The sequence below is a fragment of the Bombina bombina genome, chromosome 3 (genome assembly GCF_027579735.1).
Source record: "Bombina bombina isolate aBomBom1 chromosome 3, aBomBom1.pri, whole genome shotgun sequence".
In the NCBI taxonomy this organism is placed as follows: Eukaryota; Metazoa; Chordata; class Amphibia; order Anura; family Bombinatoridae; genus Bombina; species Bombina bombina.
In genome coordinates this window covers 854105813-854129844 of record NC_069501.1, presented here as the reverse complement: position 1 = coordinate 854129844, position 24032 = coordinate 854105813, and the positions used below count along the sequence as shown (strand labels likewise).

General features: G+C 36.7%; 2 protein-coding genes across 2 annotated transcripts in view; one reads left to right on the top strand and one right to left on the bottom strand.

The window, feature by feature from the left end:
- UBAC2 (UBA domain containing 2) overlaps window positions 1–24032 on the top strand; it is a 580006-nt gene that overhangs the window by 137070 nt on the left and 418904 nt on the right. The gene's annotated exons all lie outside the window — the stretch shown is intronic.
- GPR18 (G protein-coupled receptor 18) lies at window positions 1760–3094 on the bottom strand. The gene has a single exon (XM_053707818.1). The coding sequence runs from the start codon at window positions 3069–3071 to the stop codon at window positions 2073–2075; it is 999 nt and encodes a 332-aa protein (XP_053563793.1). The 5' UTR covers window positions 3072–3094; the 3' UTR covers window positions 1760–2072.

Here is a 24032-nt window from a genome sequence, read left to right as displayed (position 1 = left end):
ACCTATATATGTTATCTTCCTTCTAATTTATTGTTTGTTTGTTTTTTACATAATGATTCTACTTTATGCAGTTTTATATTTATGTGATTTAGATATATCTTTCATGGTTGTGTTCTTTTGTTAATTGATTGTGGCGTTTTAATTTCCATAATATTTTCTCTTTTAGAACCTGTCTTGTAGATAGGCATGATGATCCAAATCATCTGGTCCTCATACTTGTGAACCATTATCCCCTGTACCAATTTGATTAATAGCTGATGCTTCTAAGAAGCTTCATTCCTTCAGCCGTTGGTATCCTATGGGACTCTCTATTTGTCATCCCCACTGCTTATTCTATTTTTGTTTCATATGCTCTTTTTGTCTTTTTTATATATGTTTTTATTCCTTTTTTATTATTCTCATTGAATATATATGTGTGTGGATGTATTATTATTTGTATTTTTGTAGTTAGTGATATTCAACACAGACCACACTGTTTTAGTGTTACATCTTGTATTGGGTATTTTGCCCGATTATTTCTGTCTTGTTATGTCACTCACTACATATCTATATGATTTTTTATTTCCTGCTGTTAACATACTGATAACATTAGTTTTCTTACATTATCTGTACCTATATCACTAGAACTGTCTATGTGCTGTCTGCATCTGCTGTATTGTATACTGCTCGCTTGAGGTTGCAACTAATATGTGCTGAGAAGCGCTATGATATTTTGTAACAAATACCTTCTATTGTTTGTCTGCCTTTTTTGCGCATACTCTGCAGGAATATACTGTGACTTACACTATTCATGACAGTGATATTGTTTTTGTATTTCGTTATTTTTAAGTGGCACTCTTATCAGTTTGCCCTTACATTTATCCAGCCTGCCAGCACTTTCTCTGATTGGGTGGCGTCGGATGACGTTTTTTCCCCTTGATGCCGTTTTTGGCCACGCCCATCTTGTCGGTGTTTGGTGGTCTGTTTGACTGTAATGGCAATACGAATGTTTGGTATTTCTCTTGTAAGTTTTCATCTTTATCTGCATTATTGTCCCTTTTATATTCTAACGTTTTCAAATGCAATCATATTGTAGTTTATCTGACCGCTCTGCTTCTATTAGGTATTGGGTATTATTATAAGTTTCTCACTATATCGAAATGTGCACTAGTTCAGCCCCTTATATTATAATATATATTATTTTTTTCACTGTTAATATGTTGTGGTACACAAGTATATATAAGTCAAGATATTATTCAAATAGTTGAAATGTCATTTTATGTATATTTAAGATGGGTCAAATTGCACATGACCTTATGGGGCTGTCTTATTTTGAGCTGGGGGAGGAGTTAACACCTTATTTAAACACTGTTTGCTCACTATTTGTTTGGTCTGATGAAAGGGTGATTGATCCCCGAAACGTCACATTTCACATTTTTGTGCTAAATAAAGCACCTTTTTCAAAAACCCAGTGAGTGCAAGCTTTATCTCACCCTGGTAGATGGTTTTTTAAGTAAGAGTGCGCTTTTCCTGCTCTATTTTATATATATATATATATATATATATATATATATATATATATATATATATATATATATTTAACAATGTAGAAAAAAACACAGCACTCACCGGTTTCAGTGTCTATACTCACACAGAAGTTTCAGTGTCTAAACAATGGTTGTAGATACTGTATATATAGATATATATATATATATCTGTGGTCCACTAGTCCCGGATGACTTAGAAATTTAACAATGTAGAAAAAAACAGCACTCACCGGTTTTAAAAAAAGAATAAAACATCACTTTTTTATTATCTTTAGTTAAGATCCATAGTAAAAAAATATTATGCTCAAAACTGATCCTTTATATCCTTTAGCTATATTATTCTATTGCCATTGTCCATGTGTAATGCGAAAATAACATTATTTCTAAAGCTCTATAAGACGGATGAGTACACTGAATACTTAAAGGGAGATTTTTTCTTTTAGAACATATAAGTTCTCTGTTTACAGTATATCAAGATCTATACAGAGTAAGATATAAAGTCATTGACAGATTAATATATTGTAGAAAAAAATCACTTTACTTAGTTCATATCATTTCACTGTTAATGTTGCTTAAAGACCTTACACTTCCAGTCCGGACACTTTTCCTTCTCACACTGCGTAAGTAATTGCGATAAAAAATGACACTAATAACTCTAGCTTGAAATTGTTTGGACACTATATAGTATAGAATAACATCCAGGCAAGTGCTAAGATTCATTAGAAAGGTTGACAAAGCTCCCCATGACATATAATAGTCCTGTCCATCCTGGATCAGTAGCAATATGAAACAAACATGGAATGGCACAAAGCAAACTAACACTTGTATGATCAAAGTAACAATGATCCGTATGGACTTCTTCTTGGCCTTCGGCTTCAGTTTGGAAGTTTTGCCATTGACGAGACTGTAAATGATAATGGCATAGCAACCAATCATGATCAGTAAGGGGATCAAGAAAAAGAAAATTAACCGAGCAAAGTTTAAAATCATGTTTCTTTTAAATTGGATGATATCAAATATTTTTAAACATGTGGTGAAATTAAATTCCTTGTCTGGGTCCTCATAAACAAAAAGCAAGGGAGTTGTGGTTACAATAGTCATTATCCATATACCAAAGCATGCAGCCATTGCTTTGGAAATGTTTTTCAACTCCTTAATGTGCTTTGGTTGCACAATAGCCATGTATCGATCAGCACTTATAAAGGCAAGAAGCCACAGAGTAACACTAGGGTAAAATATAGTGAGAGCACCCAAAATCCTGCAGAAAATATCTCCAAAGGGCCAATATTGTTGTGCATAATATACAATACGAAAAGGAACGAAAAGTAAAAACATTAGATCAAGCAGCGCTACGTTCATCATGTACACAGTAATAGTTGTTCTTTTCTTTGTGGTGCAACTAAAGACCCAGAGTGCTGAGATGTTAACCAGAAGTCCAATGGGCAGAACAACACTGTAATATGCAAGAGCTGGAATCCTGTATTCTTGGACTTTCCAGGTGAAGGGCAAATGCTGTTCACTTTGGTTGTGAATTGTGTCCTCCATTGTCTTCACAATACGCCCTGTTCCTCCCTGTACAAATACAAACATATGAGTTGTATAGTAAATTTAGTCAATTATTAGTTGCCAGTGGATGTTCTATAAAGAAGAGCATGAAAAAATTGACCAATGTTCCCTTGTACAAACAAACATTGTGAGGTATTTGTGTAAAGGTAAATGCTAAGCAAGATGGGTGAAAAATAACTAAACCTTATGCATAAAATGAGAAATCTATGTTTTCTTACTTATACTGTGCAGGATCTGTTTACATAAACATGTACGAAAACATTTATTTTTATTTTTGTTAGTTTTGAATATATTCTGTCATCATTTTGTGGTAGCTAGGGATAGTAAGATACCATAGTGTGGAGTTTGGTCTGTTAATTGATACTCTATATATGGCAGTTATGTTTGTTCTTTATGTAGTGTTAATTTAATATGTTTTTTAGGTTACTTAAATAATCATCTAATAAAAAGGTTTCAAAAGACTAGAAAATCTTCAGGTTTAATATTTGTAATACTTAAACTTTGCAGTTTTGTAATTAACTAAATTGATCTGAACTACCTATAAATGATTATCTATGGAACTGCTTATATTTTTTCCATTGTGGGAACTCTGAAATTGCTGGCAATCAAGAATTTCTTTATACGATTCTTTATCCTGCAACTGTTGAAAAACCTCTTGAAATGTAAATGTATGATCATGAGGTGCAAGACTGTTCCCTCTATAGCTACAGACTTATGATTCACAAGCCAACCAACCATTTCTGAATTTAATAGACTTCCTTGAATTATGCATATATTTCAAATGTTAATTTCCAAACCTCTCAGTACTGACATATATCATTTCTTTATTTGTGCAATCAAATCATAGGCAGTTGTACCCCACATTTTAACTAAACGGTAATAGATAACAAAGGACTCTACGAAGAATTGACGCCCTCATTTCTACTGGAAAAGTAAATAAATACAATTTAAATGTGCATTGGTGATTGTAATACACATTTTTTAGAATTTTTTTTCTATGGCTATTTCAGTTATATGTTTTACTGTGCACACAATTTGTGGAGCATCTGTTCACATTGACGGCCTGCTCAGAGTGCCAGCATTTCTGCGATGATGTAAATTGTATTATGCCTCGCAAACGTGTAAGTTTGACTATAATGTCCCTGCGTTTTTTTTAAGTTTGCAAACCTCTATACTTCACCTATAAATATATTTTTTTTGGCATCTAAAAGGTATCGGCATGGAAAGTTTAAAGTGTCTTACAACATGCTGTGTGAGCAAGAGAGAAGATGAAATCAGACTAACACCATTTTATATTTGTTTTGTTAAGAATTTAAAACAAAGTTTGAATTTCCTCTTGTTTTAATTCTACGGTTAAGAATGTTTGTGTATGAGATTTTATTTTAAGAACATTGTCTAAAACGTACGACTTTAATAGATGAGTGAATGTGAAATGTCCATATAAGTACATCAAATAAGTTTATTATTAGAATATTTCACAGGATGGAAAATTTTTAATTCCAGAGAGAGTTTACTAGTGTTTAATTAAAGTATTTGGCTTACTTCAAAATAAAGTAAATGTTGTGACTTCAGAGGAGAAATTCTTAGTGTTATTAGAAGATGTTTAACTTTTTATTGTCTTTTTAGAACAATATTTTTTTTAACTTAAACTCTTGTTATGTAAATATAATTAAGAAATCGTGGTACCCAAACACAAGTTACTACTGGCAAAGTGTACATATTCGTGTGCAAGCTCGAGTGCACATATAATTTGCTCTTGTATTACTCTCTGCACAGCCATGCTACAGGAAGTTTAATTTATTTTTGTTTGACTCTCCATTGATCTGGGTTGTGTGTTGTGAAACCAAGACAATCCAATACTTTTTTTTTTATCCAAAGTAAAGCAATTCCATTGATATGCATTACAATTGTGAATAATAGTTAATTTTGTGCTTCCTGCTTTAAATCCGAAAACACTTTCTACATATAATAATAATTAATTGGCAGGACATGCAAATTAGCATATACTGCATGTTTACCTTTAACTTGGCCTTTAATGATTTGCCATGCTTTATGCTATAGGTCAGTGGTTCCTTAACTTCTTGCGGCCACTGCCCCCTTGGTTCCATAAACTCTCCATCAGAACCTCCTACCTTAATCACTAAAATATTATTCAGAATAGCAGTGTAGAACCCTTAATGAAGTTAAAGGGACTAAAATCAAAATAATTTACTTCCATTATCAAATTCTACACTTTCTGAGACACCAGTTCCCAATGATCATGTGCAGAAGCTTACAGGGTGTACGTATACTAGTCTGTGATTGGCTGATGGCTGTCACATGAGACAGGAGGGCGGCAAACAGGGAAAATAAATACATTTGTCAGAAAATAATCTACTGTTTTTGTGAAATTTAGAGTAAGTGCTATTGCTTTGTCTTTCTATTATGCACTTTTTAATTATGCAATTCTTCTGTATTTAGTGGTCCTTTAATGGCACTATACAATTTAAAAGTAAACGTTTATCTAAATTTGAAGTGAAACTTGTTAGCTAATTTGCTTAATTAAAAATGTATTATCTTGGTCTTTTGATACCAACTTTTCACAGATGATAATATTCACTATACAAATTTGTTTTAATGTAATGGATGGGCTTGATGAGGTCATACCAGCTTCCCAACACCTTGTACAATGGTACCAATAAACAGACTTTATGAAAAGTGTATTGTATTTAGTAAAGTATATACCGTATGTAGCACACACCACACAGTTTTCTTCTGTTATGTGTGATCAGTCCACGGGTCATCATTACTTCTGGGATATAACTCCTCCCCAACAGGAAATGCAAGAGGATTCACCCAGCAGAGCTGCATATAGCTCCTCCCCTCTACGTCAGTCCCAGTCATTCTCTTGCACCCAACGACTAGATAGGATGTGTGAGAGGACTATGGTGATTATACTTAGTTTTTATGACTTCAATCAAAAGTTTATTATTTTACAATAGCACCGGAGCGTGTTATTACTTCTCTGGCAGAGTTTGAGGAAGAATCTGCCAGAGTTTTTTACTATGATTTTAACCGGAGTTGTTAAGATCATATTGCTGTTCTCGGCCATCTGAGGGAGGTAAAGGCTTCAGATCAGGGGACAGCGGGCAGATGAATCTGCATTGAGGTATGTAGCAGTTTTTATTTTCTGAATGGAATTGATGAGAAAATCCTGCCATACCGTTAAAATGACATGTATGTATACACTTCAGTATTCTGGGGATGGTATTTCACCGGAACTTCTCTGTTAAAGGTCACTAATCCTTTTAATAACTAATTATCATGTTAAACGTTTTTGCTGGAATGTAGAATCGTTTACATTGCTGAGGTACTGTGTGAATAAATATTTGGGCATTATTTTCCACTTGGCAGCCTTTTTTGCTTTTATTTGTGACAGTTTCGTTTCTCTTCACTGCTGTGTGGGAGAGGGAGGGGCCGTTTTTTGGCGCTCTTTGCTACGCATCAAAAAATTCCAGTCAGTTACTTTTATATTTCCTGCATGATCCGGTTCATCTCTGACAGATCTCAGGGGTCTTCAAACTTCTTTTAAGGGAGGTAAATTCTCTCAGCAGAGCTGTGAGAATTCTTATAGTGACTGTGAATAAAAACGTTGCTTTGTATTTTTTATGTCAAATTTAATTATTGTTATTTTACTAATGGGAACAAACCTTTGCTAAAAGTTGTGTTGTTTTAAAGTTTGATGCTATAACTGTTTTTCAGTTCATTATTTCAACTGTCATTTAATCGTTTAGTACCTCTTTGAGGCACAGTACGTTTTTGCTAAAAAAGATTATAACCAAGTTGTAAGTTTTTTGCTAGTGTGTTAAACATGTCTGACTCAGAGGAAGATATCTGTGTCATTTGTTCCAATGCCAAGGTGGAGCCCAATAGAAATTTATGTACTAACTGTATTGATGCTACTTTAAATAAAAGTCAATCTGTACAATGTGAACAAATTTCACCAAACAGCGAGGGGAGAGTTATGCCGACTAACTCGCCTCACGCGGCAGTACCTGCATCTCCCGCCCGGGAGGTGCGTGATATTATGGCGCCTAGTACATCTGGGCGGCCATTACAGATAACATTACAAGATATGGCTACTGTTATGACTGAAGTTTTGTCTGAATTACCAGAACTAAGAGGCAAGCGTGATCACTCTGGGGTGAGAACAGAGTGCGCTGACAATGCTAGGGCCATGTCTGATACTGCGTCACAGCTCGCAGAGCATGAGGACGGAGAGCTTCATTCTGTGGGTGACGGTTCTGATCCAAACAGATTGGACTCAGATATTTCAAATTTTAAATTTAAATTGGAGAACCTCCGTGTATTACTAGGGGAGGTCTTAGCAGCTCTCAACGATTGTAACACCGTTGCAATACCAGAGAAGCTGTGCAGGTTGGATAAATACTTTGCGGTACCGGCGAGTACTGAAGTTTTTCCTATACCTAAGAGACTAACTGAAATTGTTACTAAGGAGTGGGATAGACCCGGTGTGCCGTTCTCACCCCCTCCAATATTTAGAAAGATGTTTCCAATAGACGCCACCACTCGGGACTTATGGCAAACGGTCCCCAAGGTGGAGGGAGCAGTTTCTACTTTAGCTAAGCGTACCACTATCCCGGTGGAGGATAGCTGTGCTTTCTCAGATCCAATGGATAAAAAATTAGAGGGTTACCTTAAGAAAATGTTTGTTCAACAAGGTTTTATATTGCAACCCCTTGCATGTATCGCGCCGATTACGGCTGCGGCAGCATTTTGGATTGAGTCGCTGGAAGAGAACCTTAGTTCATCTACGCTAGACGACATTACGGACAGGCTTAGAGTCCTTAAACTAGCTAATTCTTTCATTTCGGAGGCCGTAGTACATTTAACCAAACTTACGGCTAAGAACTCAGGATTCGCCATACAGGCACGTAGGGCGCTGTGGCTAAAATCCTGGTCAGCAGATGTTACTTCTAAGTCCAAATTACTTAATATACCTTTCAAGGGGCAGTCTTTATTTGGGCCCGGTTTGAAAGAAATTATCGCTGACATTACAGGAGGTAAGGGCCACGCCCTACCCCAAGACAAAGCCAAAGCTAAGGCTAGACAGTCTAATTTTCGTCCCTTTCGGAATTTCAAAACAGGAACAGCATCAACCTCCACTGCACCAAAACAGGAAGGAGCTGTTGCTCGTTACAGGCAAGGCTGGAAGCCTAACCAGGCCTGGAACAAGAGCAAGCAGGCCAGGAAACCTGCTGCTGCCCCAAAGACAGCATGAATCGAGAGCCCCCGATCCGGGACCGGATCTAGTGGGGGGCAGACTCTCTCTCTTCGCCCAGGCCTGGGCAAGAGATGTTCGGGATCCCTGGGCACTAGAGATCATATCTCAGGGATACCTTCTAGACTTCAAATTATCTCCCCCAAGAGGGAGATTTCATCTGTCAAGGTTGTCAACAAACCAGATAAAGAAAGAAGCGTTTCTACGCTGCGTACAAGATCTGTTATTAATGGGAGTGATCCATCCGGTTCCGCGGTCGGAACAAGGACAAGGGTTCTACTCAAACCTGTTTGTGGTTCCCAAAAAAGAGGGAACTTTCAGGCCAATCTTAGATTTAAAGATTCTGAACAAATTCCTAAGAGTTCCATCGTTCAAAATGGAAACTATTCGGACAATTTTACCCATGATCCAAGAGGGTCAGTACATGACCACTGTGGATTTAAAGGATGCTTACCTTCACATTCCGATCCACAAAGATCATCACCGGTATCTAAGGTTTGCCTTCTTAGACAGGCACTACCAGTTTGTAGCTCTTCCATTCGGATTGGCTACGGCTCCAAGAATCTTCACAAAGGTTCTGGGTGCCCTTCTGGCGGTACTAAGACCGCGAGGGATTTCGGTAGCTCCGTACCTAGACGACATTCTAATACAAGCTTCAAGCTTTCAAACTGCCAAGTCTCATACAGAGTTAGTTCTGGCATTTCTAAGGTCGCATGGATGGAAAGTGAACGAAAAGAAGAGTTCTCTCTTTCCTCTCACAAGAGTTCCATTCTTGGGGACTCTTATAGATTCTGTAGAAATGAAGATTTACCTGACAGAAGACAGGTTAACAAAGCTTCAAAACGCATGCCGTGTCCTTCATTCCATTCAACACCCGTCAGTAGCTCAATGCATGGAGGTGATCGGCTTAATGGTAGCGGCAATGGACATAGTACCTTTTGCACGCCTACATCTCAGACCGCTGCAATTATGCATGCTAAGTCAGTGGAATGGGGATTACTCAGATTTGTCCCCTACTCTGAATCTAAATCAAGAGACCAGAAATTCTCTTCTATGGTGGCTTTATCGGCCACACCTGTCCAGGGGGATGCCATTCAGCAGGCCAGACTGGACAATTGTAACAACAGACGCCAGCCTACTAGGTTGGGGCGCTGTCTGGAATTCTCTGAAGGCTCAGGGACTATGGAATCAGGAGGAGAGTCTCCTGCCAATAAACATTCTGGAATTGAGAGCGGTTCTCAATGCCCTTCTGGCTTGGCCCCAGTTAACAACTCGGGGGTTCATCAGGTTTCAGTCGGACAACATCACGACGGTAGCTTACATCAACCATCAGGGAGGGACAAGAAGCTCCCTAGCAATGATGGAAGTATCAAAGATAATTCGCTGGGCAGAGTCTCACTCTTGCCACCTGTCAGCAATCCACATCCCGGGAGTGGAGAACTGGGAGGCGGATTTCTTGAGTCGCCAGACTTTTCATCCGGGGGAGTGGGAACTTCATCCGGAGGTCTTTGCCCAAATACTTCGACGTTGGGGCAAACCAGAGATAGATCTCATGGCGTCTCGCCAGAACGCCAAACTTCCTCGCTACGGGTCCAGATCCAGGGATCCGGAAGCAGTTCTGATAGATGCTTTGACAGCACCTTGGAACTTCGGGATGGCTTATGTGTTTCCACCCTTCCCGCTGCTTCCTCGATTGATTGCCAAAATCAAACAGGAGAGAGCATCAGTAATTCTAATAGCACCTGCATGGCCACGCAGGACTTGGTATGCAGATCTAGTGGACATGTCATCCTGTCCGCCTTGGTCTCTACCTCTAAGACAGGACCTTCTGATACAGGGTCCATTCAAACATCAAAATCTAACTTCTCTGAAGCTGACTGCTTGGAAATTGAACGCTTGATTTTATCAAAACGTGGTTTTTCTGAGTCGGTTATTGATACCCTGATTCAGGCTAGGAAGCCTGTTACCAGAAGGATTTACCATAAAATATGGCGGAAATACCTATACTGGTGCGAATCCAAAGGTTACTCCTGGAGTAAGGTTAGGATCGCTAGGATATTGTCTTTTCTACAAGAAGGCTTAGAAAGGGGTTTATCAGCTAGCTCATTAAAGGGACAGATTTCAGCTCTGTCCATCTTGTTACACAGGCGTCTGTCAGAAGATCCAGACGTCCAGGCCTTTTGTCAGGCTCTAGCTAGGATCAAGCCTGTGTTTAAGGCTGTTGCTCCGCCATGGAGTTTAAACTTAGTTCTTAACGTTTTACAGGGTGTTCCGTTTGAACCCCTTCATTCCATTGATATAAAATTGTTATCTTGGAAAGTTCTGTTTTTAATGGCTATTTCCTCGGCTCGAAGAGTTTCTGAGTTATCAGCCTTACATTGTGATTCTCCTTATCTGATTTTTCACTCAGACAAGGTAGTTCTGCGTACTAAACCTGGGTTCTTACCTAAGGTAGTCACTAACAGGAACATCAATCAAGAGATTGTTGTTCCATCCCTGTGTCCAAATCCTTCTTCAAAGAAGGAACGTCTTCTACACAATCTGGATGTAGTTCGTGCCCTCAAGTTCTACTTGCAGGCAACTAAAGATTTTCGCCAAACTTCTTCCCTGTTTATCGTTTATTCTGGACAGAGGAGAGGTCAAAAAGCTTCGGCTACCTCTCTATCTTTTTGGCTTCGTAGCATAATACGTTTAGCCTATGAGACTGCTGGACAGCAGCCTCCTGAAAGAATTACAGCCCACTCCACTAGAGCTGTGGCTTCCACTTGGGCCTTTAAGAATGAGGCCTCTGTTGAACAGATTTGCAAGGCTGCAACTTGGTCTTCGCTTCATACTTTTTCCAAATTTTACAAATTTGACACTTTTGCTTCTTCGGAGGCTATTTTTGGGAGAAAGGTTCTTCAGGCAGTGGTTCCTTCTGTATAATGAGCCTGCCTATCCCTCCCGTCATCCGTGTACTTTTGCTTTGGTATTGGTATCCCAGAAGTAATGATGACCCGTGGACTGATCACACATAACAGAAGAAAACATAATTTATGCTTACCTGATAAATTCCTTTCTTCTGTTGTGTGATCAGTCCACGGCCCGCCCTGTTTTAAGGCAGGTAAATATTTTTTTTAATTATACTCCAGTCACCACTTCACCCTTGGTTACTCCTTTCTCGTTGATTCTTGGTCGAATGACTGGGACTGACGTAGAGGGGAGGAGCTATATGCAGCTCTGCTGGGTGAATCCTCTTGCATTTCCTGTTGGGGAGGAGTTATATCCCAGAAGTAATGATGACCCGTGGACTGATCACACAACAGAAGAAAGGAATTTATCAGGTAAGCATAAATTATGTTTTTTCTTCAATGACATAAGACTAGAAAACCATCAACTGTTTTCAGAGCTACTTAGGCAAGCACAACAAGCATTTGTTATGTTTCATGCTACTACACAGTTATCCAAAAAAGTGCAGATAATGATGACAATACACGTCAATGTACAGCACTGGTAAAACAAAGAATTTGAGTCTTCTGAACAAGTGGCTGCTATCTATCTCAATCAGAGAGAGTGTAGGTTGTTAATTTATTAATTATCATAAAAGGAACAGCCATGAAAGCAGAGGGGTAACACTTATGCAGAAAATTAAGATAATCAAGCTTTGGGGAACCACTAGAATGAATTTCCACTATGTTTCTACTAGTGCCCCCTATGGAAATTCTTGCACCCCCTTCCACCTCTTGTGCCTATTAGTTCCCCCCTTGGTAATCCCAGTGCCCCCCAGGGGGCAATTCCGCCGACTTTGGAACCACTGCTATAGATTGTTCTTAACACACAGATATTTCAATTCCTGGGGCCAAACAACCAAAGCAGGCCATCACATATTATTATTTTTATTAAAACTACTAATAATAATAAATCAATCGTTGGTATAAAAATATTGGTATGGTTTATTAGTCAGGATAAAGCTACTTATCATCACATTAGTAAGTGGACATACTTAAAGGTACATTACAACTTTAAAAGTTTCTGAAGTTTAACGAAGACACTGATTGGAGCATATCTTTCTTAGAAAAGGTGTCCAAATCAGTAGATAAATATATAATATATATCCCCACTGGCCACCCGGCCTTTCTCCTCCCAAAAGAGGTGCTGCAGGTGGTACAGCCTATCACAAGCTGTATTGAGAGAAGTGCTTGCAGAGAGTCCACTTCACCAGTTATATTCGAATTCACCAGGAATGGGTTCTTCTTTCTTTCAACAGACCAGTCAGTACAGCTTGTTATTAGCTGTTACACTCACAGGGGCCAATTTATCAAGCACCGTATGACCCCATATTCACCTGTTTCCACGCAAGACTTTTGGCTCGCCGGAAACAGGAGTTAAGAAGCAGTGGTCTTAAAGGGACAGTATACATCAATTTTCATCTAACTGCATGTAATAGACACTACTATAAAGAATAATATGCACAAATACTATTTCAAAATCCAGTATTAAACCGTTTAAAAACTTACTTAGAAGCTCCTAGTTTAGCTCTGTTTAAAAGGTTACTGGAACACCCACTGCAAGTGGGAAACCACAGACACTCCCCCCACCCCCTTCCTTTGCATATGAAAAGATCCTTTTCACAAACAGGAGCAAGCTGGAGTAGGTATACATCAGTATTCTCCTAAAACTTTGGGGTTTGGTTAGGAGTCTGAAAATCAGAGTAATGTTATTTAAAAATAAGCAAAACTATAAATTAAAAAAAAAAAAAAAAACTGTATGGGCTATATAAATGGATCATCTACAAAACATTTATGCAAACAAAAATCTAGTGTATAATGTCCCTTTAAGACCGCTGCTCCTTAACTCGTCCGCCACCTCTGAGACGGCAGACAGCAATCTGCTCGATCGCATACGATCGGGTTGATTGACACCCCCTGCTAGCGGCCGATTGGCCGCGAATGTGCAGGAGGCGGCATTGCACAAGGATTTCACAAAAAAATGCTTGTGCAATGATAACGATGTCAGCATTTATCGATGTGCGGCGGACATTGATAAATCTACCCCACAGAGTCATCATTGAAAAATAGCTGTGCATACAAATGTGTACATACATTAATATGGGACCTATGAGGGTGTAAATTATATAGTTATCTGGTGATTTTTTTTTTTTCTGGGACAGATACTGTATGTACTACAAAGTGCATTAGTTAATACGCTTTTAGGAAAACAGTTCAAGGTTTAGTGTCCCTTTAATGTAATATGAATGGCGTGTTTACGTTGCATTTTGTTAGGCATATGTCTGTCAACTGTGATTTAACTTCCTTGCGGCATGGTAAATTTAAGAAGGTGAGACATCCCTGATAAGTGCTGCACTTACAACAAGCAATTTTTTAAACAAACTAAACATTATTAACAATATTATTCATGTTTCTTTATCTCTTTGTGACAACAAAGAGAAAACATTAAAAAAGCAAATTAAAGTGACATGAAACCCCACATTTTTCTTTCCTAACTCAGACAGAGCATGTGATTTTAAAAAACTTTCCAATTTACTTCTGTTAAAAATGTTGCTTGATTCTCTTGGTATCCTTTATTGAAGGTTCAGCAATGCACTACTGGGAACTAGCTGAACACATCTGTAAACCAATGACTAGAGGCATATGTGCAGCCACCAATCAGCAGCTAGCTCCCAGCTCCTGAGCCTACCTAGATATAAGTTTCAACAAAGGATACCAAGAGAACAAAGTAAATTAGATAATATTCATTGAAAAGTTTTTTAAAATTGTATGATCTATCTGAATCATATAAAATAATTTTTTGGGGGGTTTCATGTCCCTGTAAATCCAATATAAGTTTCAACAAAGGATACCAAGAGAACAAAGTAAATTAGATAATATTCATTGAAAAGTTTTTTAAAATTGTATGATCTATCTGAATCATATAAAATAATTTTTTGGGGGGTTTCATGTCCCTGTAAATCCAATACTTTTTAAACTTGCATTATTCTTAAAGGGACACTGTACCCAACTTTTTTCTTTTGTGATTCAGATAGAGCATGCAATTTTAAGCAACTTTCTAATGTACTCCTATTATCAAATTTTCTTCATTCTCTTGGTATGTTTATTTGAAAAGCAAGAATTTAAGTTAAGATGCCGGCCCATTTTTGGTGAACAACCTGGGTTGTCCTTGCTGATTGGACAGCACCAATAAAAAATGCTGTCCATGGTTCTGAACCACAAATTTGATGGCTCCTTAGCTTAGATGCCTTCTTTTTCAAATAAAGATATCAAGAGAACGAAGAAAAATTGATAACAGATGTAAATTAGAAAGTTGCTTAAAATTGCATGCTCTATCCGAATCATGAAAGAAAAAAATTGGGTTCAGTGTCCGTTTAACCATCACTGTGCATTTAAACTGATACAATGTTATGCTTACATTAAAGGGACCCAACAATCAACATTTTCCAAGCATTTTTGAAAATGAACAGCAGATAAACATGGAAAAAAGTCAATTTAAAGTAAAACGGAATGTGCAGCATGCTTGTTACAATTAATATCTAAATATCAAGTGCTTTCTGGTTAATTGGACAACTCTAACAGAAAATAAATGGTTTAACTAACATAGGAACAACACATTATAACACAAAGAACTTTAATTGCTTATTTTGTTATTGAAAGTTCTAAACAATACTAAAATAATAAAGCAGAGAAATCACAGTCCATGGAATCTTAAGGTTGATTGCCCTTTGTTGTATGCAAATATACTGTACCAGTTCACACTGCGTTCCAATTAGTTTAATATGCTAGTACATTTAAGCCTAAATTTAGTGTATACAATTTTCAAACTTGCCACCTGCCAATGCCCAGGAAATAGTAACTTTAGGCTAAGACTCCATATGTTCTTATAAAAATATAAGAATATTGTGTTACAATCCATCCCGATAAGTGACTATATTTTGATTTCTAGTATGTTCTATGCCAACAATAGAACAAAATAATTTAATTTGCATGTGGTTACATTTCTGGTAAAGGCATGATGACATATCCCAAATGATAATAACATTAACTCAATATACACAGGACTGGTTGAAGAATCTACACACAAAATAAAGTTTGCAGTTCATCCAGCATCTTAGCCAGGGCATCGCATACATCATATAGTTCTTTAAATTAGTTGCTAAAAATGCATTTAAGGAACTATTGGCATCATTTTAATAGTATACCTAATTGTGTGTGTGTATACAGTATATATGTATGTGTATATATATATATATATATATATATATACAGTATATATATATGTATATATATATATATATCATCTGTCTATATCTATCATATCTATATTTATGTTAATCTATGTATCATTAGCCTATGTCTATATCTATCTCTTTATCTCTTTCCCTATATCATCTGTCTGTCTCTATCACATCTATATATCTGTTAATCTATGTATCATTAGCCTATGACTATATATATCTCTTTCCCTATGTCATCTGTCTATCATATCTATATATCTATGTTAATCTATGTATCATCTGTCTATGTATATATCTCTTTCTCTGTATCTATCTATCTATCTATCTATCTATCTATCCATGTTCTTTGTTATACTCAAAAATAAAGATAAAATCATAAGTAATTGGTGTAATTGATAAGCAATTTGGTACAAAAGATAGACTTACCTTTTTTACTTCATGCTGAACATTTTTCACTTTTTACCCTTCTTCGATCTTAAGAACTAAATGTGAATTAAACTTCCTCCTTTAAACCTGAAGCTAAACACTTGATCAGGTTTCTTTCTCTTTTTTTTAACTTTAAGTAGTACAGTCAGGAAGTAAACGCATAGTGAAACTACTTCTAAAGTCAGGGTCTTCTAAGTTAGAGAAGCAAAAAAAGTGTCCACCCTCTTAGCTTTCTCACAGGAATTGATTGTCCATATTTGTAAGATGCATAAAGCATGTGAAAGCCTATTGCATAAAATCCAGGCAAAATCTTGAGGTATTAAAAACCCGTTATTTTTTATAAGCCTTTGTAGAACTGAAACTGATAAATATTCAGCTTTAGGAAATTCCTCTTTTTTTGTCTAAAACCATTATTTACACAAACATCTGTTGTGTAAACCAACCATTATGCAAATGCATGCTTGTTTGCTTGTAAAAAGCTTTTGATTTATCTCAGGAAGATGGGGGGAAAAGTCCAAACAAAAATATTTTTTTTCTCCACTTTTGTGTGGTAAAATAGTGGTGTTAATTATGGAATAACTAATATGTATTGCAGACTGTTATACTTAGTGCACCAGTATTAGGAAGAGATCTGACTATTTTGTAGTTTTTTGTTTACTTTTTGTTATTAATATGCCCTTTGCACTGCAAATATTAATATGCAGTGCAATTATCTGGTTCATTTACTCTCCCTTTAAATTCTGCCCAGTGCCTAATCACACTTTGTTAAATTCCTGTGGATATTTTTGTGTTATTTATAATGTGGGAAAACAACCTAAGTAATGAAAATCAATAATTTTGACAAATGTGTATAAGCAATTAAGAACTGTATTGCACATTGTTACCTGCAAATTACATGTTTTATAGCATTTAAACTTTTCATTTTAAAAGTAAAATTTGCAGTTTGCAGTTCAGTGACATACTCCTTAAAAACCTGTTTGAGTATAATTTCTTATTTGTTTTGTTGTAATCAATTTAAGAACAAATATTAATTAAAAGACTGATCAAGCAATCACTGTGTAAAATCTAACTTGGTCAATGTTTAGAATCCTGCAGGACTGACTGTAGCCTCTCTTTGGGCAGTGAAATGGAAAATCATGTTTAAAGGGATAAGGACATTTTTCTGAAGACTTTTAATAGATTAATGTATCAATAGAGTCTGAACTATAAAATAACTGATTAACCCATTGTTTGCAGCAAGTGTTTTTCAGAGGTGACATTCTACCCACTACTTTTGGAGGAATTTATCTGGACTTGAGTTGGACTTGAGTCAGCAGATAACAGCTTGACACTCTCATTGTGTTAACACAATCTCCATTGGTTTGCTTCTGCAGAAAAGATAACAACGTGTACATTTATGAGATGTATGTGGAAGGCTTAGGCTTGTGAAGCCTGCCATGTGCTCTTTCATTTTTCAGGACTGAGTCACATTGTTGCACAAGTTTCACAAAAAGCTGGGAAAGTAAATTTGTTTAAAATCACAGAATATATAGACAAGGAGCGCTCAACCTTAGAACAATAGAGGACTGTTGAGTGATAACACAAATTCGATCTTAAAAAATCTTTCAACAATTTATTGAATGCAAACAAAATATTGGTAAACAAGTTATTCAAAATTCCATCAATGTTAAAATGTAAAAAGGGGACGTCTCTCCTAAAAAATCACATAAAAATTGCTCTCATATAACATATTAAAAAAATGAGATATAAATGCTCCAAAAAACTCTCTCATGAGCAAAAGTATAGTATACCTGGTCACCAGGGTCGGCTCCAGAACGAATGAAATGGGAGGGCATTTTTTTTCACGGGGGGGGGCACGCATTTACAAAGCATGTATGAGAGTCAAAATAATCAGGTACTGGTGATTTTGTAGATTAGATTTAGCTATACCTGTTTTGCAATAACTAACTGATATCAGGCTACTTAATAAAAATGTTTTTTTAACCAATTATCTTCTAAGGGGTTTACACACAGTCAAATTCAATTGTTTCTGTGTCACTTCAGATAAGGAAATAAACTGCAATCCTATGAATAGCAGTATATGTATGTATGCTCCAATCATCATCTGTATCTTTGCTTGGAGTTATATTGGAGTTCGCTGGATGTAGAAATTTGCTTATGTGTTTAACCCCTTGTTAGACATGTAATGACAAAAGATAATAAGAAATAAACTTGTGTAATGAGCTTGAGTAGTTTGTTCATTTATTTATTTTTGCAATTATGTCCCTTTAAATAAGTGATACTCCAAATTTACATCTAACATTAGAAATGTGCTATGTAATGATTTGCAGGTTTTGCCACATTACAAGTAAATCACATAATAAGAAGAAAATGTTTTGTTTCTTATATCTACATATTGTAATTAATTAATTGGTTGATTTTGGACTATTTTTATGTCAAACATCTAAAACATTTTCAGGTTTAAAAATAGAGATTTCCTGTATATGTTGTCAAATGATATGCTTACAAATGCCATGTGTTTCTGAGAGGTGTGTTGCAGCATTAAGGAATTCCTTCATGTAGATAGAAAATATAAAGTATTTTTGGACAATGTGTTTATGCATAGGGTGCCTCCATTATAAATTCAAGCCTTGGCTGGGCTAAATATCAGCCAGCTCTTTTATTTTTTAAAAAAATAGAATTGTTAGCCTTTTAATAGCCATTAAGTAAATTACTAGCATGCATAAAATAATATGAAATAAATGAACACTCAGGTTAAGAATTGAAAAGAAAATACTAGCACAGATTTTTATTTCTTAGGATGTTGATCAAGCATGTGAGCTTATAAACCTCTTGTGTGGGAATAGCAATAAGCACACACATTACAATATAGTAAATCTAATTTCTGTGGAATTTGAAATAGCATTGGCTAAAATGCCTCTTTAGGTTTCACATGAAGATTAGGGCCCACAAAACATATCAAGTATAGCATTTCTATATGATCACACATACGCCAAGAAACAGACACACAGTGGGATAAATTAATGTTACTCAGAGTTGCCTATTGGGAAACCCCATGAATTAGAGTTTCAACTGCTTTTGTTTTCCATATATAGCAAAGAGCACTTAAGACTTAGAATTTAAAGCACAAGGTCTCACAATTTAGTAAACACCCAACTATCCTGGAGATAAAAATGTATTCCCACTGTGCTGTGAGAGAGTATAGTTATAGTTAGTGGTGCATAGGACCATAATGCTGGTCGACTCGGGTCACTTACCTGCAGGCTCTGACTGTGATCGGCTGGGTCAGGTCTCTGCCTCCAGCTCACAGCATCTCAGATTCTCCAAAGGCCCCCCAAAGCACGGGAATTGTGCCCCGCTTGCGGCTGCCCCATTAATGCAGAATTGACTGCGACGCCAGTGTGAGGGGAAAAAAGAGCCACGCCCACTACACTAGTGCGGCTGGGCCACGGGCCATGTGTTAGTGACACTAAGCTCAGTGATTCAGGATTCACCTCACCACACAGTGTGCGGCTGCCAGCCGTCATTATATGTTGCAGCTGAACATAACATACAGTATATACATAATAAATAAAATAATGCAGTGCGGTCATTGTGGGCATATTTTTTGAGGGGGCACAGCATTCCATTTGGTTGGGCATTGCCCCCTAATGCCCCCCCTTGGAGCCGACCCTGCTGGTCACAAATACGCAAGTGGCAATGGAATGCTTAAATTACAGTTTACAAATGTTCTAAAATAAGTGTCTATAATTCAGTGCAAGCATAGGTGAGGTATAATATAACCTCATAGAGACAATGATATAAAGTATAATAAGTGCAAGTAAAGTGCATAGAAGTGCTAGAAGTAAGTGCTCAGTAGCGTCAGTACTTTAGTGAGATGCTAGTATAAGTGTAGAAATAGAGACAATTAATTGTTCTCATTAGTGTCTAATATTAGATGCTTGCACTGAATTATAGACACTTATTTTAGGACATTTGTAAACTGCAATTTAAGCTTTTCATGGCCACTTGCGTATTTGTGACCAGGTATACTATACTTTTGCTCATGAGAGAGTTTTTTGGAGCATTTATATCTTGTTTTTTTAATATGGTTATATGAGAGCAATTTTTATGTGATTTTTTTAGGGGAGACGTCCCCTTTTTAAAATTTTAACATTGATGGAATTTTGAATAACCTGTTTACCAATATTTTGTTTGCAAATCAAGAGATCAATACATTGTTCAAAGATTTTTTAAGATCAAATTTGTGTTATCACTCTCCAGTCCTCTATTGCTCTAAGGTAGAACAATCCTTGTCTATATATTCTGTGATTTTACTCTCATTTTTACTTTACCTAGGGAAGGGTAGGTTTAGATAGGAGCTTATAGAGGACATTTCTGAGCGCCTTTAACCCGTTTCTTAAAATGCATTTGTTTAACATTTATTAAAGGGCCATTATAGTGAAAACAATTACATGCTCTAATTTGTTAGAGCATGTTTTTTTATTTATTAAGATGTTGAGAGTCCATAAGCCATCACATGTGGAATTAAAGTCCAGCCTAATTCGAGGATGCAAAATACCCAACATAGCACAGCTTTAATCTCTTCCACTTTCTCATGATTCCTCAGTCAATTGTTCGCCTCCAGCAAGGTGTGATAGTGAAACTTGAAGTGCTGAGCTTCATGTTGTTCTCAGATCTGGGATCCATTATCCTTCTCAGGGAACCTACAAACAGGACAGAGAAGATCAAGGGAGTTAATTAAGGCAGTGAAAATATTCTCCCAGTGTGGAGATGCCACTAGCCTCCCAGATGAAATGTGGGCATGCCCACAAATCCCCTGTTCTACAGTATGCTCTTGCACTGCCTTGGATTGGTCGGTCTGCAGCTAAGGTGAGCACAGTAGATGAAGATGCTGACAGGTAAGATCCCGCAGGCTATTAGCATAATCATGTCCTGGGGACATAGTTACACACACAAGACAACACTATATGCAGTTTTTAGCACTTTAGTGCACACCAGAGCTCCAGTCCTTGTATTCCGCAGGCTCTCAGACGATCAGGAGCATTTTTAGAGCTATGGAGCACAATTTTTAACTTTTGAACATTTTCAGTGTTGTAGTTCTCAGGGGTTTACTTTTTGGTGACAAAATAGTTTGCACTCTCTCCTTCCCCTCTCTGACTGGTGGTCATCTTGCTGAAATGCACCTAATTCTCCTCAGAGCTACGAGTGGTAAGAGCCCTTTATAACAGGAGCTTTGCTTAAAGGGACAGTCTACACCACTCACATACCTACATTTACCAATTATTTCACCCCAGACAAGACTCATGTATCCTCTTCCACATATTAAAACATAGACAATTTCCATGAAATTTTTAAATGTTTAATTTTTTGGCATTTCAAAATAGCCATCAAACTCCTCCCTCCTCCTTCTACAGCTTGTGGGCGTTTTTTTGGTTCCGTACACTCATGCTCGTAAGAATGAATGACATGGAGTAAAAAATATTGGGCATGCATGGTGAGTGCAAAGCGGAATTTCAGAGGACTGCTTATACGGATGGACCTTGATTTTTCTTAGTGACTGCAGGAGTCCTAATTGTATGCCTAACATCAGCTTACCACCCACAGCAGGATATGTTGCCATTTGCAATGTTTATGTGTCTTCTGACTTCTGGCGGAACAAATGCCAGTTATAAACATCAATACGTATTCCGCATGCGCTAACAAATGGGAGCAAATATAATGAAATGAGCACGCAAGGTATAGGAGGAGTTTGGTGGACCATTTAAAAATGGCAAGAAACTGAAATGTTTTTAAAATTTAATTGGAAATCGTCTACACTTTAATATGTGGAACAGGATGCAGGAGTCTTGTCTGGCATGAAAAGATCAGTAAATGTAGGTATGTGAGCACTGTAGACTCCCTTTAGATTTCAGTTTATTTAACTATTTTAAAAGACATATTTTTCTCTTAAAGCGACACTAACCAATTGCGTCTGATTCCCTTCTTGGGACTTTATTATTACGTTGTTCCAACTTTTGTGTACTTCCCTTATGTTATTAGCCCTTTCTGTGCCTCTTATACTGTATGTCTGTGCTGCTATCCAATTTAAGATAATTTCCTATCCTTACGTAATTTAATCGATATGGAGCAATCCGGTGCAGCTAATGTTTTAGGACATATTGATCCTTTAGAGGTGATGTACTGATATATTAACAAATTTCCATTCGCATGTGTTATGTAAAGATCTGTTAGTGTCCCCCTCTCATTCAGTTATGCTCTGAGTCTATGTTTAATGCTAGACAGGGTTTTGCAGCCTTGCATTTGCATCTGAGTCCTTAGGGATTTACTACCCACCAAGGTATTCCCTAGGACAGTTCTACAGAGCTGTCTCCTAGTTTGAAACAATATATTCTGCAATTTCAAAACTAATGGCTGCCATGAATACAGCAAGCACGAGAAGAACAAGACTGGTTAATAGCAGGATATAGCATAATTATGCAGTAAATGGCAAACAGGGTAAGTGGAACAAGAGGAACTCAATACTGGAACAATCTGGTTATATAAGATCAGTCCAGTAAATGACAAACAAGGTATTTGGAAAAAGAGGTACTGCAAGGCTTGAGTAAAGTTTTGGCGATTGGAGAGCAAGCAATGTAGGTTAATACACAAGTATTTAGGCAGTATTCAGTAGGCAAAGTCCAGTAAAAAATGTGCTTGCATTTGTGTGTGTGGAATGAAAGTTTATAAGTTTGTAAAATTTACAATTACCATACATAGGGACCTAAGAGGCTTTTGCTATTTTTTGGGGGAGTTTATAAAGGGTTACAATTTTGGGGATGTGGTTCTGCAAGTATTTCATTTGGTTTTCAAGTATTTTCTTTCAACATTTAAAAATAATTATTTTATTGGGGACTTTCTTTCATTTCATGCAAGTCTAATTATAATTTACTGGTTTATAAACCTCCCTCACTTCCCTGTCTTGTATAACTGTACTTCTGCCTCTCTGATGACTATATGTCTTTCTGATGGTTTCTCATGGCTATCATCTCCTGTTTATTTTTTATAGCAATAATTATAATTTGTTGAATTATTTTGCTCTAATAAGTGAAACGCTGGTGTATGATTACCCGGGTTTAATAAGAGGATCACTTTACGTAGCTTGTTTAGTGTGCTTAAAGGGCCACTGTAAGTAAATATTTTCTATGCCTGTTACTAACTAACTACCCCAAATACGCTTTTTATCAATAGCATTTCATTCACATATCTCTATCGTATATCAGAAATCTTGTCTGCAAATTTAATTGTTTTCCAAACCCACTCCGTGGGTATCCTTTGCTCTGTACCAATCCGTTTACAATACCTAGGTTTCAAAATGGCGCTTTAAACACAAAGTTATTGGTTTAAGTATTTTGAACACTCAGTGCTGAAAATAGTGGGCAGGATAACGTGACATCATCGGCGAATAAAAGATATAACTTTTAGAACGTTATAAAACTTAAGAAAATATAGGTCAGTAGGTTTTAATTAATGTTTATTAACTTTAATATGTTAGTTGTTTAGCTTAAAAATTATAACAGAAAGTAATCCTTTAAACTGTTATACCAAGAAAGATGGACCTCACATAGAAAAGTACATTTACAGTAAATATATTTTGTATATAATGGTACTTCTCTTTGTGGGATATTTTGAATGATAGAGAATGCAATGTTTGTATATTTGTGTATAAGTAAGCAATACAGCAGCCAGTTAAAGAAACACTGAGTATTGTCTCTGGATTTGTACACCATTTATAATAGAATAATCAGGCATTTGTAGAGATAATGACTTTGTAATTTCTCAATAACAAATTTGTTTAGATTGCTGTAGAAAAGGCTTAAAAATATACAACTAAAGAGTGTGATACAGGTGGGCCCAAATAAACAATAATTATAATGTAAATAAACATATGCATACTAGTAGTGATGCACATAAATGCAAACTCTGGACCCAAACCAAAACCGATAATTCAGGATGCACTTTGCCG

Bases quoted from the DNA above. Each gene is read 5' to 3' on its own strand.
- GPR18 (XM_053707818.1), bottom strand. From the start codon at position 3,071: ATGGAGGACACAATTCACAACCAAAGTGAACAGCATTTGCCCTTCACC.